This window comes from Meleagris gallopavo, chromosome 23 (assembly GCF_000146605.3).
Source record: "Meleagris gallopavo isolate NT-WF06-2002-E0010 breed Aviagen turkey brand Nicholas breeding stock chromosome 23, Turkey_5.1, whole genome shotgun sequence".
Lineage (NCBI taxonomy): Eukaryota > Metazoa > Chordata > Aves > Galliformes > Phasianidae > Meleagris > Meleagris gallopavo.
This window is the reverse complement of record NC_015033.2, coordinates 5,538,774-5,558,761: the sequence shown is the minus strand read 5'-3', so window position 1 is coordinate 5,558,761 and position 19,988 is coordinate 5,538,774. Positions and strand designations below refer to the sequence as shown.

Below are 19,988 nucleotides of genomic sequence, written 5' to 3'. Positions count from 1 at the left end.
AATCTGCATTACTAAGGTGTCCAGTAGTACCAATTTTTTACATCCATGCAGGTTCTTAACCATGGACAATCCATCACAGGCAGAGATTAAAACTAAGCCTCTTTTTAAAAATGAAACTCCTTGGCCAAGACGATCTGGTTTTTGTTATATGAAGTACTGCTGTCAGCTTTGGATAAAGCAAGAGCTGTATTTTTGTGCTTCTTGATTTCATTCTTCCCTTGAGTTCACATTTTCCATTTGAAATGTGTCCCAGTGGTCCTATGATTTCACACTGTCCTTCTATATGCTATTAAGTATTAAAAGTCTGATATTGTTGCCTTGTAAGTGGAGTTTTGCCATGGACTAAGCTCACAGGGACCAGGTTTCTGTTCAGCTTCTAGCCTTGACAGAAAGCAGTCTGTGTCCTGCCTTGTGTGAAAACCTACATTTGGAAATCTGCTTTCCCAGGGTCTCACAGCAAATCAGCATTATGAATAAAGATACAGCAAACCCTTTACTGAGTGAGCCTAAGTTCTAGATAGAACAGAAGAACCACAGACTCACTCATTATGGGTGGAAAAGAGCTCTAAGATCATCAAGTCCAACTGTCCACCTACCACGAGTATTGACCACAAAACCATGCCCCTAATAGAGCCACAGAATCATTAAGGTTGGAAAAGACTTCTAAGATCACTTAGATGATACAGCCTTTCTAAATCCAAAATGCATAAAAACAAATGCCTTTGTAAGAAGAACATTCAGAGTGCTTGTAGATGCTATCAGGAATTCACATCAAGGATGTGCTATTTCTTTCAATTGCTTAGTTGTGTTTTTGCATATTAGATTTTACAATTTGTAATAACTGCCTGTCTTTTTTCTCACCTTGGTTTAATTAGAAGCCAAAGCCATTTCAGCCTATTAGCTTGTGTCCTCATATTGAAAGAGAGAACAGGGAGAAATACATTGGCAGGAGTCATAGAATCATCAAAGAATCATAGAATGGCTTAAGTTGGAGGGGACTCTGAAGATCATCCAGTTTCAAATTCCTGTCGTGGGCTGGTTGACCCCTACAAGAGGCTGCCCTGATGTCCAGGAATGGAGTGGCTGTGCAGTGTTAAACTGATTAACTCACATACGTTTTGTTCTGTACATTTGCCTCACCTTTACATCACTCAGGACTTGCCAGACCCTCTCATTAATCCCTCAGTCCTGACAAAACCTCTAACACACAAGAAATGGTGAAGAATTAAGCCCTTAAGGCAACTAAAATTAGAGAAGGAGTTTATTGTTTCAAGAGTCTGAAGTGAAATCTGACTAAACCAATATGATATGGATTCAGACAAAAACTGAACAATAGGTTTATTCTTGAAAAAGTTTGCACTGGAAGCTTGTAAACTAGCTAAGGGATAAGTTTGTAGATGTAATCTTCTTTGAGTCCTTATGAACAACGACTTCTTTAAACATTCTCATTAAAAGTGGTTATGATTTCTTTCCAAAGCCAGTGGTTCAGTAGAACATATGAAGAAGAAAATAATCATCAATGGAAAATGCTTTTGGCTGGAAGGTGAGAATGTGTCCGCTTTAGGAATATAGGGAAGTAAGATCACATTGCAAATCAAATTATGGGAAAATAAGATCTCTAGAGAGATACAGCTGGACTAAGGCAAAAGGCACAGAGGGATGACACTGTGTTCATTCAGACATTCAGAATCATAGAATCATAGAAGGCTTGGGTTGGGAGGGACCCCAAGGATCATCAAGTTCCAACCCCTCTGCCACAGGACCACCAACCTCCAGATCTGGTATTAGACCAGGCTGCCCAGGGCTCCATCCAACCTGGCTCTGAACACCTCCAAGGACAGGGGATCCACAGCCTCTCTGGGCAGCTGTTCCAGCACCTCACCACTCCTTCTCTGACAAACTTCCCCCTGACATCTAATCTAAACCTTCCCTTCTTGAGCTTAACCCACTAAACTTTTCACAGAATCATAGAATGGCTTAGGTTGGAGGTGACCTTAAAGACCACCTACTTCCAACCCCCTGCCATGGGCAGGGTTGCCCACCACTAGATCAGTGATGATGATTTCTACAAGGATTAGCTGGATTTTTTAATAACTCATCTGAAAGTTTCAAGCACTGTTAGCAGAAAGCCAATTTGCCCATCCTTGCTGAATCACTGCCATTACCCCCTCAAATTGCTACCACTAATATTTTTAAGTGAACAGCAGTTTTGGAAGTGAACATGGGAACAAATGACACATGGGGTAAACAACCCAGGGCTTCCAAAAGCCAGTTAAACCTTATAGGGCCTTCTGCACTCTTATCAATGCCCATGTGCACCAATGCCAGCTATCACAAGGATAGGATTAGCTGAATCTCTGGAGGAAGAAACATCAGTTATAACCATAGCATGCACTGATCCAGTTATTTGCTAGCAGCTCACCTGTAGAATAAATCAACAGAGATGCTTTTACAGAACAACCATCTCTGTCCTCCAATTAACCATTGTCCAACACCATTTGATAAAAAATAATTCCCCCAAAGCAACCAGTCCCAAAGTCCATGAATAACTCTTTGTAGGATGCCCACTACTCCTCCAGTCTCTCTAATGGTTGGCTGCTGCTCTAAAAGTCCTGGTTCAGAACTTAGAAGCTATTAATTTTAGGGCAGATTAGTTATATTAATTACGTATTTCCCAGAAATTAATTTTTTGCTTTATGATTTTATTTGTCTGTTTAAATCATTAAAATTGACATACCTCCACAGGTCTGGATGACTAAGTGGGTGGAGGGGCTAAGTCAAGCGTGCTACACCTCACAGTGATGGAAGGGATCAATGAATCCTCAGCTTAGTCAAATAACTTGGGTTAGTTTTGGAAGGATGCATACTGTGATCACGTTCCAGTCCTGCTGAGTTAAGCTGAGAATTCTGTTATGACTTTCTTATATGGATTTCTTATGCTTAACACCTTTATTTTATTTTATTTTGAGGATTTTGAACCGCATAGTTCGAATAGCTGTGCTTGTTGAATTCCACTAAGGTTAAATTAGACCTATTCACATAAGAATCCAGTCTAATCACTCTCATCACCAGTAGTTTCTCTCTTATGACTCAATCTGTTTACCCTCAGTCCACATAGCTGAAGATTTTTTCAACCTATTCACTTATTCACATAAAGATTTCTCCCTATTTCCCTTAAGAAGAGACACATATTGTGTAAACGAGTTTTTTCTAGGTAGGTACATTTCATCTTCTTCCGTAGGCATAAGAACAGCTAGAAATGACTCACTTTTTCAGTCAAGAACCCATACTCTGAGGGAATACCACCATAGAAGTTTCTGTGCCCTAGAGGCCTCCAAGGGCTCCTCTAGGGAACCATAGTACTCCTAGAGCTTCTAGTACTCCTAGAGTTCTCCTCAGTGTGTTCTAGGATGTCCTGGCCCAGAGTACTCTAGGGCACCCTACAAGACTCCTGGAGCTGTCCAGCGTGCTCTAGGATGTACCAGAGGTTCTCCAGAATGCTCTAGAGGTCTCCAAGGACAGCCCAGTGTACTCAAGAGCACCCTAAAGTATTCCCAGAGCTTCTTGGTGTGCTCTATGGTGCCTCATAATGGCAGTGAGCGAACGAATAAACAAACAGGTCATTCAGACCCATAAATCAGAATACAACTAAACCAGCCGAAAACTAAAGTCCATTTGCAATTTGGGAATGCACAGGGTAGTGACATATCTTGATGTATGTACTGCAGGCATTACTTTGGCCAGGCTAAATAAAGCTGTAATAGCTGGCACTGCCGGATGTTTGCACGTCGCTAGCATCCGGCGGCCTGATCTGTAGGTGGAGGGTGGAGGAAGTTTGGTATGCTAACAACTTCTCTGTTGGGTCAGTCTGGAGGATATAAATATTGTCAGAATTGTATCAAACAGTTCACTACAAAATCACTCCACTCTCCAAAGAAAAATGGAATTATTTTACGCTCTGACATTAATAGCAGGAATTCTACTTGCTTTTTTATTACCGGTTTTAATTGAAGCTTCTTATCATTCCTTCAAGGCAAAAATTCCTCCTGAAGTTGACCAGCCATCAAAGCTCAGCTTCTATAATTGGCTTTTTACTATGATTGAAATTCTGGTGAGTTTATCATGCTCTGTGATACTGTGATTTTCAGGAAAGGGAAAATGTGAGTAGAATTATGAACATAGCATTTAAATATTGCAGCTGTGTGTAATGGGAATCGTATGGTAACACAAGTTTGGTATTTTAATACTGTCCATAAAAGCTGCCTACATGAGGTGAGATCTTTTAAATACTGAGATTTAATTGTAACTTGATTGCCTTTTGTGATGAAATGATCGGTCCAGTGAAAAACAGAAGGGCTGAAGACCTGATAAATGAACCTTCTGTATCCCAGGGCACTCTGATCTATTTGAGGTAATTTCCTAAATTTTTATCTACCTGTAGTAATTGTCGTACTCATGATTCTGTTCTTATTTCTGCAGTGACTAAACTACTATGTCTTAATGAATTAACCTAGAATCATGTATATTGGAGGTAATCTAATCATAGAATCATAGAATCCTTAGAGTTGGAAGGGACCCTAAAGGCTGTCATGTCCAACCCCCTGCTATGAGCAGGGACACCCACAGCTCCATCAGGTGCTCAGAGCCCCTCCAGCCTGACCTTGGGTGTCTGCACCACCTCTCTGGGCAACCTGTGCCAGTGGCTCAACATAAAAGACTTTTTCCTTAAATCCAACCTAAATCTCCCTTCTTTAGTTGGAAACCATTTCCTATCAACACAGGTACTGCTGAAGAGTCTGTCCCCTCGTTTCTTACTGCCCCTTTAGATACCAGCAGGCCGCTCTCAGCTCTCCGCAGAGCCTTCCCATCTCCAGGCTGCACTGCCCCCAGCTCTCAGCCTGTCCTTGTAGGAGAAGTGTTCCATCCCTGAATCATTTTTGTGGCCCTAATCTAACGTCCTGATCAATGTAAGTTCAGTCACTAGAGCTGTTACTACTTCTTATTTATTTACTTGTAAACTAGACTGTGCCAGCAGAGTAAGAAACAGCTCTTGCCCAAGACATTTTCAAATATAAGACAAGATCAACCTAAGCCTTATCACATGTTTGGCAGATACCACTATGCCTGGACTTGATTTATGGTCAGACTTGGTGATCATACAGGTCTCTTCCAACCTAAAAGATTCCATGATTCTATATCAAATGGAAGTCTGTAGGAAAAACAGAGTGATTTCATGATTTCATCAGTGTTTGTATGGGGTTCATCTCAAGCAGCAGTGTTCTGTCATCCTCAAATTATATGTAATGTACAGTAATCCTGAAAAGTCATTTGGGGTGATACAATCAAAGATTTACATGGGTTGCTTAAATCTACATGCTTTCACCAAACCAGATCTCTCATCCTCCAATGGCTTATGCCATGTGTACCTATCTACACAGCCTGTGAAGGAAGAGTTGCTGTCCTTACATATTTCAGACTGCTCCTCATGTTAAGCTATATATAAGCATAATACAATTAAATGACTGAATGTTATTAGGTCCTCTATGTTTCTGTACTTGGTTTGATGAAAGGATTCTTTCAGATGACTCTCTTTACTGAAGCTGCTTCTACAAGCTGGTTTCAGCTGGGACAGAGTTGATTTTCTTCATAATGTCTGGTATGATGCTATGCTTTGGCTTTAGAAGAACAGTGTTGATAGCACGTCGATGTTTTAGCTGTTGCTGAGCAGTGCTGCACAGAGCCAAGAATGTTTTATTTTTTCAGCTTCTCATACTGTCCTGCCAGCGAGGCAGCTGGGGATCCCACAGAGCTGGGAGAGGACAGAACCAGAGCAGCTGCCCCAAACTGGCCAAAGGGGTTTTCCATACCCTATGATGTAGTGAGAAAAGCTATAAAACTGAAGGGAGCTGACCTAGGGGGGAGCTGTTGTCTGGGACTGGCTGGGCATTGGTCAATGTATGGTGAGGAACTGCTTTGTGCATCCCTTGTCCCATTCCTGCTGTCCTTTGAAGGCCACTAATTCTGACCCATTTGGCAGGCAGTTGTACCAATGTGTGAGTAGCTTCACTATGCAACAACTGGGTTATAATGTAAAGTTTAATTTTGCTCCACAATGGGAAAGAAACTCACTAATCTATATGATGACAGCTTATTCAAAGTTTATGCTGTTATCCTCAATTATTTCTTGAACCACCAATTTCAATATATTTTACTCTCCCACTTTCTAGAGAAAGGTGGGGAAAAAAGGCTTCCATTTGCACCAGATAAGGTTTAGATCAGGTAGCAGGAAGAACTGCATCACAGAACGGGTAGTTGGGCATTGGAATGGGCTGCCCAGGGAGGTGCTGGGGTCCCTGTCCCTGGAGGTAATGTGCAATGAGAATATCCTGCTAGTTCTGATGAATGTTGCTGTTGTTGTGCCAGTGACATCTCCTTTTGTGTTCCCTGCCATATATGTTGCAAGAAAGCCCTCCTTTTTATTGTAGCATAGCCCAGTCTTCTGCCTTTTTGTTGAACTTATTTGAGGCATCCCTTAGATGGATCAGCAGTTAAGCATCTATCTTCTGGAGCAGAGGTGTCATACATATGATGCTCCAGCTGCATCTGTGTACGTGCTTTCTTGAAGAAATCAATGAACATCTCAGAAAGAAAAGATGAGAGAAAGCCTACCAGCTCACAACATAGCTTCTGTGTTAATCCATTCCTACAGATCTGCATTCAGACTATGCATATCATACTGTGATATAAAGCTCTGATAATCATTTTGGTTGGCAAAGCATAATGCTTCAAGATGAGTAAGAGAGAGTGACTGTCAAATGGACTCTCCAAGTCCACGGTGGTGAAACTGAGTGTTTTTTCTTATTTCATATGTGATTTCTTAATTAGTTGAAAAGTAAAAATCTGGTCACCAGGTGATGTTCAATGTATACAGAAGCCTGTGCCAGAATTTAGGCATTTGAGCAAACAGTTTTTCAAATTATTGCATGCTGGTTTGGGTTCTCCTTTTCTCATACAATCACACATTTTAGAACCTGGCTTACATAATATGTTCACCTACTAATACAATCATATATATCTAGAAATAGCCATACCTCCTACATTTTGAATGTACTGTTACTGTTTCTGAAGTATTTTGTTGTTATTTATCAAGAAAAAGTTTTTCAGTGGAAAATTGAATAACATACCAAATTCCCCATTCTTCTTTATGACAGTTCTTTTCCTTAAAATTGAAGATGTGTCTGTGATGCCAGGAGCTCCTAGGATAAGGAAAGGAAAGAGGATATTTACATAGAATGTTCTGATACCAAATTTATCATATATAATATTAATACTTGTCAGTTGAAGGCTCTGTTAAAAAAACAGGGATGTTAGAAAGTGCAGATGAGATTAAATAAACAGAGAGCAGCAATTGTGTTAACATCAACCATCCCAAAATTGTCACTTCAACAAAAAAACAAAGAAAAAGCAGAAGTCAGAAACATTAAGTTACAAAAGCACAGCTGGCCATTAGTTGATGAGGCATTGATACAGTACATACCTGTATAATTCTGTTGCTCAGAAGAGAACAACACAATTTGGAAATTGCTTGTTATGATTACCATCATTCCGTTTGTAATGCTAATTCAGTCATCATTTAATAGGAAAAGAAGTATTGTCCCTAGCAGGAAATGTATCACTTAGAAACCATTCTCAAAATAAAGGGGGATTCCAGTGTGATCCTCAGGATATCTATCTCAATTATCAGTAATTGAATGGCTTTGGATAAGAAGACATTTTACCTAACAAACAGACTTTGTTTTCCCTGCTGGATTTAAGAAACTGTCTGAAGAGCCACTTCCTGAATACCTGTGGGATCTTGATAAAGGTTTCACAGATGGAGCAAGAGATAAGATTCAGAACCATTCTCACCAAGGAGTGAGTTACTGATTACAAGCATCACTGACTTTGTAAAACCTTGTTGTCACTGATCCTGTGGCTGGAGGTGATCAGAGACCATTGAGTTACTGTCATGGTTGGGACATTTCTATCTCAGTCCTTCAGCTGAGCCATCTGGAGTGGACAGTCTCCCTTCATAATAAATGGTGATGAGCAGCCATTTCCAGAGCATAGCTTAATATACCTGAAGTTGGAACTGTCCTTTAGAGATACCTCTTTCTCTCCACGGACAAGAAAAGGAGGCTTAGACCTTATGACACCTAAACTGCACACCTGAACAAATTGCTGATGTGTGATAAAACTAGATTACAGAAATAAGAAGGGATTTACATGGGACATTCAATGGAAGAAGTATTGCAGCGTTCTTCTGAAAACAACATTATCTCAAACCACAAAGATATACATTTTCACCTTCACAGCTGAAATCACAGAGCTTTTTTAATGAAAATCCTGTAGAGTAGCAAACACCCAATGCAATTCTCCTAAATATAACACAGAGAAAGGCCACTTGTGGCCTTCTGTGGTCCCAACAGAGTGGAAAGGCTTGGATTTTCTATTCTAATTTCTTATTTTTCCTGTTATATCTAGGCAAATAGATCAGCAAGTTTGGGTATCTGTAAGAAGCACGTACTTATAAGGATGTTTTCTAACGGACTGAGGGCATGGAGGGCTTCAGAGCTCCTCATAAAGGATCTGCACTTTGGTGAGGTGCCAGTGAGGATCTACCTCCCAAGATCACCATCTGCCAGCAAACGGAGGGGAGTTGTCTTGTTCCATGGAGGATGTGGGATGTACGGAAGCATAAGTAAGGAACTGAAAGAGAAAATGTGATTTTTATCATTATTTTTTACACTCCTCATGCTCATTAATTATATATTTTTAAAAATTATTTTGAACTTAAGAAGTGATGGAGGCTTAGCTTGGGCAACCGAGAGGCATAACACAATGCTTGATTTTACTTTTCCAGTTCTTTAATCTGCCCTTAATGAATATCTAAATTATTCTTTGTAGGATAGAGCCCTATTTATGGCATATATATATCCCTTACAACAAGTGGTGCTGCTAAATGAATGCATCCGTTTTGGTCTGAAAACGTGACAGAAGTTATTAACTCCTGCATTCCTCCATTGGATCCCTTCCCCAGTGGCATACAGCACCTGGTCTTAAATGTGTGCCCCAGGTCCTTTAATTAGCTTGACTTTTTTTAGTTTAATTGATTAGAGAAAGCAGATAATTGCAAACGTAATCAAAGAAGCTCCAAAAGATACAAACACATATTAAAAGGTGTTAGGTTCTGTAATTTAAGGTAGAATGTATTATTGAGCAAACGGCAACAAACCAAGTCTTTTAAATGCATAAAAACTGAGCTAAAGTAGAAGAAAAACCCAGTGCATCTTTAAATACATTGTAAGAGGCATAATCCTGCCCACTAACTTACAGTGGAATGGTTTTATAACTCTTTAATGAGATAGTTATGTGGTCATCTCTGCACACCTCAACTGAGGTGTTATGCCACCAAGAAAGAAGGGAGGATATTGCTGCAAGTATTCAAAGACATTAATTCCATTCATGTTTGTTCTTCAGAAAGCCATGAAAGAATATGCCAGCACATAGCCAAAAAGTCTGATTCCGTGGTGGTGTCAGTTGGGTAAGTTGAGCTTGAAGAAACGGAGCTCTAGGAAAGTCTGTCCTTATAGTCATGTGCATGACAACAACATACACTGACTTGGGTTTATCAATAACAAAAGCAATCTTAGGACGTTTAACTTATTAATCCATAGATTTAATTAAGTGGAAAGCAGAAACTGTGCACTTCAGCCAACAGAGGAAGGTTAACAGGGGTAACTTGGAGAAGAGAAGGCTTTGGGGAGATCTCATTGTGGCCTTCCAGTACTTGAAGGGAGCGTATAAACAGGAGGGGGAACGGCTGTTTGGGAGGGTGGGTGGTGATAGGACAAGGGGGAATGGTTTTAAAGTGAGACGGGGAACTTTAGGCTGGATATGAGGAGGAAGTTTTTCACCCAGAGGGTGGTGAGGCACTGGAACAGGTTGCCCAAGGAGGCTGTGGATGCCCCATCCCTGCAGGCATCCAAGGCCAGGCTGGATGTGGCTCTGGGCAGCCTGGGCTGCTGGTTGGTGACCTGCACACAGCAGGGGGTTGGAACTGGATGAGCATTGTGGTCCTTTTCAACCCAGGCCATTCTGTGATTCTATGATTCTATGATTCTATGAACTGAGAAAGCCTGCATTGCTGCCTCAGTTGTATTTCTCTTTTCCTTATTCAACTAATATTCTCCAGAAAGATCACAAATGCAGAGAATAAAGAGCCATGGCCATGGAGGTGCATCTTGCTCTCATTCATTTTGACATGACTTTCTTTCATCTAAGAAAATACATTGTTGGTTAAGAACTAAACAGAGAGAGCCTTATGTTATCATCACTCCCCTGTAATCCATTTGTCCCAGTTAACAAAATAAATGAAATAATTGTCTGCAGGAAGCTATTTCATCACCACTGTACATTCACTGCATGGTGTTTTATAACACAGTGTTATTAAATCACTGTTATTACAGTAAAGTGTAATAATAACATACAAAACCACACTCATACATAATAATAAAATACTGATGATATGATAATATAAAATATAATAGTAAACGTGATGATCAGTGTCCTCAGCATCCAAAAATCAGTTGGACCTTTGGGTATGCAGGATGTACATCCATGGTACCCACAGTCAGTGCAAAGGGGAGAACCGATGTCATTTACCTGGACTTGAGCAAGGCCTTTGACATGGTCCCCCACCACATCCTGATCTCCAAATTGGAGGGATGTCGATTTGATGGGTGGAGCACTCGATGGATAAGAAACTGGTTGAAAGGCCGCAGACAGAGGGTGGTCACCAATGGCTCTGTGTCCAGGTGGAGGCCGGTCCCCCAGGGCTCTGTCTTGGGACCAGTGCTCTGTAACATCTTTATCAGTGACATCGATGACGGAATCAAGTGCACCCTCAGCAAGTTTGCTGATGACACCAAGCTGAGTGGTGCGGTTGACACGGCGGAAGGAAGGGATGTCATTCAGAGGGACCTCGAGAAGCTGGAAAGGTGGGCCTGGGTGAACGTGATGAGGTTCAACACAGCAAAGTGCAGAGTTTGGCACTTGGGCCGGAGGAATCCCAGGCATTTATATAGACTGGAAGGAGCGGACCTTGAGAGCAGCCCTGCAGAGAAGGACCTGGGGGTCCTGATGGATGGAAAACTGAACATGAGCCAGCAGTGTGCTCTTGCAGCTTGGAAAACAAATGGGATCCTGGGCTCCATCAGAAGGGGGTGGCCAGCAGGGAGAGGGAGGTGATTGTCCCCCTCTGCTCTGCTCTTGTGAGGCCCCATCTGCAGCACTGCATCCAGGTCTGGAGCCCCCATACAGGAAATACAGAGAGCTGTTGGAGAGGGTCCAGAAGAGCCACAAAGATGATCAGGGGACTGGAGCACCTCCCTAGGAAGGCAGGCTGAGGGAGCTGGGCTTGTTCAGCCTGGAGAAAAGAAGGCTGCAGGGTGACCTCATTGCAGCCTTCAGTACCTAAAGGGAGCCTACAGACAGGAGGGGAGTCAGCTCTTTGAAAGGGTAGATAACTGCAGGACAAGGAGAAATGATTTTAAGTTGAGAGAGGGGAGATTGAGGTTGGATTCTTTACAGAGAGAGAGGTGAGGTGCTGGAACAGCTGCCCAGAGAGGCTGTGGATGCCCCATCCATCCCTGGAGGTGTTCAAGGCCAGGTTGGATGGGGCCCTGGGCAGCCTGGGCTGCTATGAGATGTGGAGGTTGGTGGCCCTGCCCGTGGCAGAGGGCTTGGAGATTCATGATCCTTGAGGTCCTTTCCAACCCTGGCCATTCTGTGATTCTGTGATTCTGCAAACTGCAGACCGCCCTGCTGGCACAAACTTTGATCACAGGCACAAACACCCAGGCCACAAATTGAGTAAATGTGTGGGTTTGTATAACGTGGATGGTGGGACTGCACTATGTAAGCCTCTGTGCTCTTAAATTATGCCAGAATAAAGCAATTTACAGACACACAAGTAACACAAGCATGTAGAAAGTGCTGTCTTTTATACCTTCCAGGTACCGTTTGGCTCCTGAGCACAGGTACCCGACCCAGAGCTTGGACTGTGTCACTGCCACCATCCACTTCTTGAAGACTGCCAAGAACTACGGCGTGGATCCCGATCGGATCATTGTATGTGGGGACAGCGCAGGGGGCACCTTTGCAACAACTACTTGCCAAGAACTTGTGAACAGAACAGACATCCCAAAGATACGTGCCCAGATCTTGATCTATCCATTCCTCCAAAGCCTGAACTTCAACCTGCCGTCTCACCAGAAGAATGCTTCCACTGCCTTGCTGCCCCTGGAACGGATGCTCTGTTTCATTCTGATGTACCTGAGGAAGGATTTCTCTTTGATGGAAGCTGTCTTGGCAGGTTCTCACGTTCCTGAGAGCATGAATTTGAGATACAGGAAATGGATACATCCAGATCTTATCCCAGAGAAATTTAAACAGGACTACAAGCCACCATTACCCGCCTCATACATCCCCCAGGTCCATGAGGAAACAAAAGAAATGTTTGAGACAAGGTTTTCACCACTCTTAGCAGAAGATGCTGTTGTTGGCTGCCTACCCGACACCTGCATTATCACCTGTGAGCACGACGTGCTCAGGGATGATGGGCTGCTGTACAAGAAGAGGCTGGAAGACAACAATATCAAGGTGACCTGGTGCCACATTGAAGATGGCTTCCATGGTGTGCTGTGCTTTTTGGGTTATGGCATTTTCTCTTTTCCCTCAGCGAGTAAAATAATGGATCACATTGTAAACTTTATAAAAGGCTGTTAAAATGTCTCCTTCAATACAGTGAACTACTATGCAGAGCGAGTGCATTTCAGTTAATCACTCAGTATCAAGAAGGGATAACTTATGATAGTGCAATCTGCTGACTTCTGGCTTTCAGTTGCTCCTACTTGGAACCACGATGTGGTTTCCATCTTCCTTTCTGTTTATATCCATTAACTAACATTTTACCCTTGTTTTGCTTCTCTTTTTCTGTTTTAAGAATTTCTCTTCTCTTCTTTTGTCAAAGAACGAAAGCTCATGATTTATAGAGCAAAACACACTTTAAAGCCTGGAATACATAAATAACCATAAATGCATGCACACGGATCACACACACAAAAGCAGTATGAGAATACAGATAAAATGAAAGCCTGAAAGCCTCTGGAGGGTAAAGATTCATTCACAGTCCCTGAAACGAGCAGTGATTGCCATTGAATTATAGGTATATTCAGCCCATGGGTTTGGACCTGGCTGTAAAACCTGAAGGGGGAAACGGAGTGTACTTGCAGAACTGAGCTTACAGCACAATGGGTGGCACACAGAAGTCAAAGCTGTTGGAGCTTTCCATGTAAATATCTGAGAGTGGCAACATGGAAGGGTCTTTTGGCCTCTCAGGGCCTCTTCCAACTCAAGCAATTCTAGAGTTCAATGATTTCAAGTGGAACCTGACAAACATCACCAAATGTCCTCTAAGCTATAATCTGTGAAGCTCCTTTCCGAGGGGCATTTGCTTCTATTCAGGGAGACAGACATCATTTTTGTTAACTAATAATGCAGTTATTAGATGAGAACTTGAGGTTAAATTCAGAAACAGCACTAAAATGACAAGAATGACAAGTTTCTGCTAATGCCCAAAGCAAAGGAAAAATAATGACCATAGAATCCTTTGAGTTGCAACATTAGGATAGATTTATTTTTTAGGACAGATCCACATTTATAAACGCAGATGCCTGGCTGAGTGCCAGAGCATGTCAAAAGAGCTGGCCATGCAATGCCTAAGAATTGTAAAACATTTCATCATTCTTATGCAATCACTTTGCTCTTGTAATAGCCATGCAGATAAAAGTGTGGAAAGAAGGCAGGGCGTTATCTTTCTTATCCATCAGCTGAACTGTGAGTAGGAAGAAAATGCTGGGTTAAATTCTTCACACTGTCACCATATTAATTAAATGTGGTGACACAGTAGTACTTAGAAACCTCTGGAGCAACCAGTAGTTACTTGTGAATTCTTGTTCTCTGCAAAATGAAATGGTGTTTCTTTGTGTTCCATGGACACAATAGGAATTTGGTTCCATTCTTCCTATTGCTGGTGTTAGTAATTTACTCTTCAAGCAACACAATTCTCCCAGGAGTAAACAATGTGATGAAGCTTACAAAGTTGTGCTGATTGAGGATTACAGGATTTGTTTCGATACAAGGACTTGGTGTGAAATTGGCAAGTCATTTTGGTTTCTGAGCTGACCATGAAGGCTGGCTTACCAGTTGATGTGTTGGTAGAAGCTGGGCCAGAAGTGCACCAGGATTTGCTACAAAAGCAGTGCAAAATGTTGGCTTGCACTGGAGCAGTTAATCCATGGCGATGTCTGCTCTGCCACATCAGTATTGCTACCTGCACAAGAACACTCACAGTTATCTTGGGTATATCTCCATGAACTTCAGTCAAACCTGGGAGTCATCAGCTTATCTTTATTCAGGATCAATTTATTACATGCGTGGCATCTTCACAACTGTCCTTTTAGTGATTCCCAAATGTGGTTTCTGAACTTTCTGGAATGCAAGTCCCTCCTCCTCTCTGATGCAAGAGAATTTGGTAACCAAAGTGACCTGAAGCAAAAGTTCAAAGGCCTCAACAACACTGCACATGACACATTGCCCATTGGTGCCCAGCCTCTCTAAACAGCTGGCTTTGCATTTGAGCATTATGGGCACTGGTTTCTGTCATCCTGCACACAGCACAAAACTAAGGAAACAAGCATACACACAAAGATTCAAGAAATCAATGGAAGAGCCTCCAAATATAACTTTCGGTGTAGGTTTCTCAAATCTCCCAAACACCCCAAAAGACCATTGAATCCACTCAGGCTGTGGCCAGCTCCTGTAAGGATTAACCACCTTACCCCATTCTCCTAAGTAAATTTGATGATAGGTTTCCCCATCTGATTACCTCACTTAAAATAACAGTTTTCCTTCACAAAATCTGAGATTCTTACTATCATCACTGAACTTCTGCACATTTTTTGTCTAAAGTTTTCCACTTGGCTTTTCTCCACTGCTTGATCAGCGTGCTGTATGAGACCAAACGTGGCAAAGAGTGGATAGAGGGCAATGTTCTGCATTTCTTGGTAAGCAAATAGCACCAATAAATCTTTTGAACAATGGTATTGACTAACAAGTGCAGCCTACAGCACTGGCTTGTAATGTTCTTAATCCTTTTCACCATTCTACTATTTTGAAATGACCACATGACTGATAATTAACTTTTGCAATGTTTTGTTTTGTTTTTTGACTTTTTTTTTTTTTTTTTGCCATGTTAAATATCATATCAACATCTTCGTGGTTCTTGGAAAAGACTCTCAAATATGCCAATACACAATACTCCAAAATGTCTTCTCTGCTGCTTCCCCACCTCACAAAGGCAATGACTGCACTGAGCAAAGACTTCTGTGAGCTGTCACACCCCTCTATTCAAACAATGTGTTCCTTGTCATGGAGCCTCTTACCCCATGCCACACTGGTGTTCAGCAGAGTCCTCTCCATTTTGCAATCCACTCCTCTGCTTGGTCACCAAGGTTTTCTTACCCTTCTGAACACTTCACGAGTTCCACAAAGAGCTAAAGATGTCCCTACAATTCTACCTTGTACATTACACGTTATGAGATGACCACCTCATCCAATGCAGTGTGTTATGCTTCAGGTCGGTTCAGCAGTCCACATATATTTTCACTGTTCATCATCTGGACCATCATCATATATGGACCACTGTTCAAACTCTGCACTGGTCTACTATTGAGATTTTTCCATAGTCTTTACCTGCAGGTCTTGATTTAATACAGATATTAATTGGTTTAGAATGTTTGCAGTATTATTAGCCATATTGAACACATACATTTTAATCTGTATTGGGAGTTACAGTCATAGAGGTGCAGACAGGTAACTGGAAAAGAGCAAGTACAGAACAATGAGTTCCTTTTTCAGTAGTGACTCCAATATTTTCTAAAATCTAGAAAGCAGAACAGCCTCATTGTGTCCAGGGAACTTCCTGTCCTCTAATTTGATTAATTATAGATCTGCCTTACATTCTTAAGCTAGAATGCTTGTTCATACAAATACCTCATATATTCACATGAACTCATTCATATAAATGACATAAAATTTCCATAGCTTTGGAAATTTTAATTCGTTTAAATATTTTTCTATTTTCTAGAGAAAGACACAGCAAAATTGTTACTATCCTCTTTATTCAGACACTTTCTGACAGCATGCTCCTTTCACTGTCCACATCTTCAGGAACTTAAACAAAGCACAGATTTGCAATGTGCCTACAGAGTTATGCACACCAACGCCTTTGGAGACATGGAGTCGTGGCAAGAAGTCATGCATGCAAAGAAATACTGATGGATACAAGTAGGCACACACAAATCTGAGCTTGGCACCTCGTATCCAAGCTTACAGCCAATGGCAGTAGGTGTTGCTGAGGGTTTCACTTGGCTCGTTCAGCTTTCCAGTTCAGCTTTCTAGCACCAGATGGCCCTCATGCTCCACAGACTTCAAGGAGCACCTTCAGCAGGAGCCCTTTCCCAGCACCTGAGCAAAGGCACCCACTCCCACCTGGTGTGTCATGGAATCACAGAACCATTAAGGCTGGAAAGACACTAAGGTCACCAAGTCCAACCACCTACCCATGCCTGTGACTGCTCTAGACCACGTCCCTCAGTGCCACATCTCTAGATGTGACTGCTCTAGGCCTCGTCCTTCAGCACCTCCACAGACAGTGACTCCACCACCTTCCCTGGCCAGCAACAAAGGGCACAAAGATCACCAAATCCAACCATTAACCCATCCCCACCATGCCCAACCAAGCACCCCAGCTGTGGTGTTGTCTTTCTGTTCTTCTGGTTTTTCCTCCATGGATCTTATCAGTGCTTATCAGTGCTTCAAGCATCATGTATTACTCTGTGTACTTCTGTGTACCCAAGAAAAAACATTTCCTAGTTTCCCTGTTGACCCAACCAGTCTCTTTTCCTGCTGCTATCCAGACTTCAGCACAGAGCTTTCACGTGGAAGCTCTAACAGTGATGTTGGGTTGTTGGTGGGCTGCTGTGATGTCCAGACCCAGTTAACACGTCCAAAAGAGTCACAGAAATCACAGAATCACCAAGGTTGGAAAAGACCTACAAGATCATCCAGCTCAACCACCCACCCATCACCAATAGTTCTCACTAAACCATGTCCTCAACACAACGTCCAAACGTTCCTTGAACACCTCCAGGGTCAGTGACTCCACACCTCCCTGTGCAGCCCATTCCACTGCCTGACCACTCTTTCAGACAAGCAGTATTTCCTAACATCCAGCCTGAATCTCCCTTGAAGCCATTCCCTCCAGTCCTATCACTGTTCCACAAGAGAAGAGGCCGACCCCCAGCCCACTGCAACCTCCCTTCAGGAAGTTCTAGAGAGCAATGAGGTCTGCCCTGAGCCTCCTCTTCTCCACACTGAGCAATCCCAGCTCCTTCAGCTGCTCCTCATCAGGGTTAAATTCTTCACACTGTCACCATATTAATTAAATGTGGTGACACAGTAGTACTTAGAAACCTCTGGAGCAACCAGTAGTTACTTGTGAATTCTTGTTCTCTGCAAAATGAAATGGTGTTTCTTTGTGCACCATGGACACAATAGGAATTTGGTTCCATTCTTCCTATTGCTGGTGTTAGTAATTTACTCTTCAAGCAACACAATTCTCCCAGGAGTAAACAATGTGATGAAGCTTACAAAGTTGTGCTGATTGAGGATTACAGGATTTGTTTTGATACAAGGACTTGGTGTGAAATTGGCAAGTCATTTTGGTTTCTGAGCTGACCATGAAGGCTGGCTTACCAGTTGATGTGTTGGTAGAAGCTGGGCCAGAAGTGCACCAGGATTTGCTACAAAAGCAGTGCAAAATGCTGGCTTGCACTGGAGCAGTTAATCCATGGCGATGTCTGCTCTGCCACATCAGTATTGCTACCTGCACAAGAACACTCACAGTTATCTTGGGTATATCTCCATGAACTTCAGTCAAACCTGGGAGTCATCAGCTTATCTTTATTCAGGATCAATTTATTACATGCGTGGCATCTTCACAACTGTCCTTTTAGTGATTCCCGAATGTGGTTTCTGAAGTTTCTGGAATGCAAGTCCCTCCTCCTCTCTGATGCAAGAGACCCAGTTAACACGTCCAAAAGAGTCACAGAAATCACAGAATCACCAAGGTTGGAAAAGACCTACAAGATCATCCAGCCCAACCACCCACCCATCACCAATAATTCTCACTAAACCATGTCCTCAACACAACGTCCAAACGTTCCTTGAACACCTCCAGGGTCGGTGACTCCACACCTCCCTGTGCAGCCCATTCCACTGCCTGACCACTCTTTCAGACAAGCAGTATTTCCTAACATCCAGCCTGAATCTCCCCTTGAAGCCATTCCCTCCAGTCCTATCACTGTCCCACAAGAGAAGAGGCCGACCCCCAGCTCACTACAACCTCCCTTCAGGCAGTTCTAGAGAGCAATGAGGTCTGCCCTGCGCCTCCTCTTCTCCACACTGAGCAATCCCAGCTCCTTCAGCCGCTCCTCATCAGGCCGTGCTCCAGACCCCTCACAGCTTTGTTGCCCTTCTTTCAACCCGCTCCAGGGCCTCCATGTCTTTCTTGCAGTGAGGGGTCCAAGACTTACAGCTCTTGGTAAAGTGGCTTCCATAAGGACAGGCACCAAAAAAGTTTGAAACCAGCTGAACAGTGGTGCTAAGAACCTTAGAGCAATGGTTCTGTCACAGGTGCCGCCAGAGGGGCCACATCTGATGGGCATGGTTAGGCCACACCTGTCATTGGGACAGCACAACTTCAGCAAAGCTGATTAATTGCTTTCACTGTTAAAAACTAAAGAAGGTAGCTGCAACCAAGTTTTGTGCAATGCTGTTTCCTAATGCTCTTGTCCAAGCTGTGAGAAAGCCAATCTGCACATCAGACTTGACGAGTTTGAATTTCCTGCTTCAGTTTCCCAAGAGTGTCCCAATCTCCAGGCTACAGGCGACGTGCCTTTCACCAGCAGCCCTTATCGAGCTGGGTGACACAGCTGCCATAAGAAAGGATAAACAAACAGGCACCAAACCAACCCTCTGGCAAAGAGAGATTGGGAATGGGATGTTGGGAAAGAAAGAGGAGTTGTTGGATAACGTGAACAGTTTGGGGAGATGAAGCAGAATGTGGAATAAACTTCTTAGAGAGTGAATCCTCAGGCTTAAGTTCCTTCTTGTTTATTCTAACCAATTCATAAACAGTTTCTGAAGTCAGGAATTAAATGTCAGTGGGTATTTTTTTCCTATGCAGGTCACAGATTGTGTATTCTAAAACTTGAGGGTGCTCTGAGTAAAACTGACCTTGAGATGTATATTAACATGGAACTTATCTCTTGAACTCTCTTTTGGAAAGAGAAACTTCATGCGTTCATTTCATCCATACCACGACTTTGCAGAGAGAGAATTTGTTGTGTTCACAGTTTGGTGTAAAGGCACTGTTCCCAAATTACACCTTATGAGCTGAAAGGGCTCTCACCATCTGCATTTACATTTATAACTGGAAAGACATCTGTAAGCAACATAATCATGCTACAGAGTGCAGAGCCCTAAGGCTCAACCAAGAGGCTGCTGAAAAAGTCACTGTGCAACCAAGCATAGCAGTGGGTACAGGCATTCATCTGCTGGAGAAAGGATATGCAGGAGGAACAAATCACTGATGCTTCAGACTGCAACTGCTCCTAGTTCTGCTAGACTCAAAGATGTCCCCGTGTGCCAGTGTACAATATCAGTCAATCAAGTCCCATCCCAAAAAGCAACCTGGCTTCGAGTTGGAGGTGAGGAGCCCAGGCAGCTACAAAGAAGGGAGCTACTGCAAATGGATTTGTTGC

The 19,988-nt window shown here is 42.7% G+C and overlaps 1 protein-coding gene across 1 annotated transcript; it reads left to right on the top strand.

Moving 5' to 3' along the window:
• Positions 1-3,940: 3,940 nt before the first annotated feature.
• LOC100544780 (arylacetamide deacetylase-like 4) lies at positions 3,941-12,856 on the top strand. The gene is made up of 4 exons (XM_031556688.1): positions 3,941-4,111; positions 8,524-8,740; positions 9,520-9,583; positions 12,057-12,856. Exons 1-4 carry the CDS (start codon positions 3,941-3,943, stop codon positions 12,826-12,828), a joined length of 1,224 nt encoding a protein of 407 aa, XP_031412548.1. The 3' UTR covers positions 12,829-12,856.
• Positions 12,857-19,988: the final 7,132 nt, after the last annotated feature.

Coding starts and splice junctions, on each gene's coding strand:
- LOC100544780 (XM_031556688.1), top strand. CDS start 3,941: ATGGAATTATTTTACGCTCTGACATTAATAGCAGGAATTCTACTTGCT. Junction 4,112..8,523: donor TTACTATGATTGAAATTCTG/GTGAGTTTATCA, acceptor TGTTATATCTAG/GCAAATAGATCAGCAAGTTT. Junction 9,584..12,056: donor TCCGTGGTGGTGTCAGTTGG/GTAAGTTGAGCT, acceptor TATACCTTCCAG/GTACCGTTTGGCTCCTGAGC.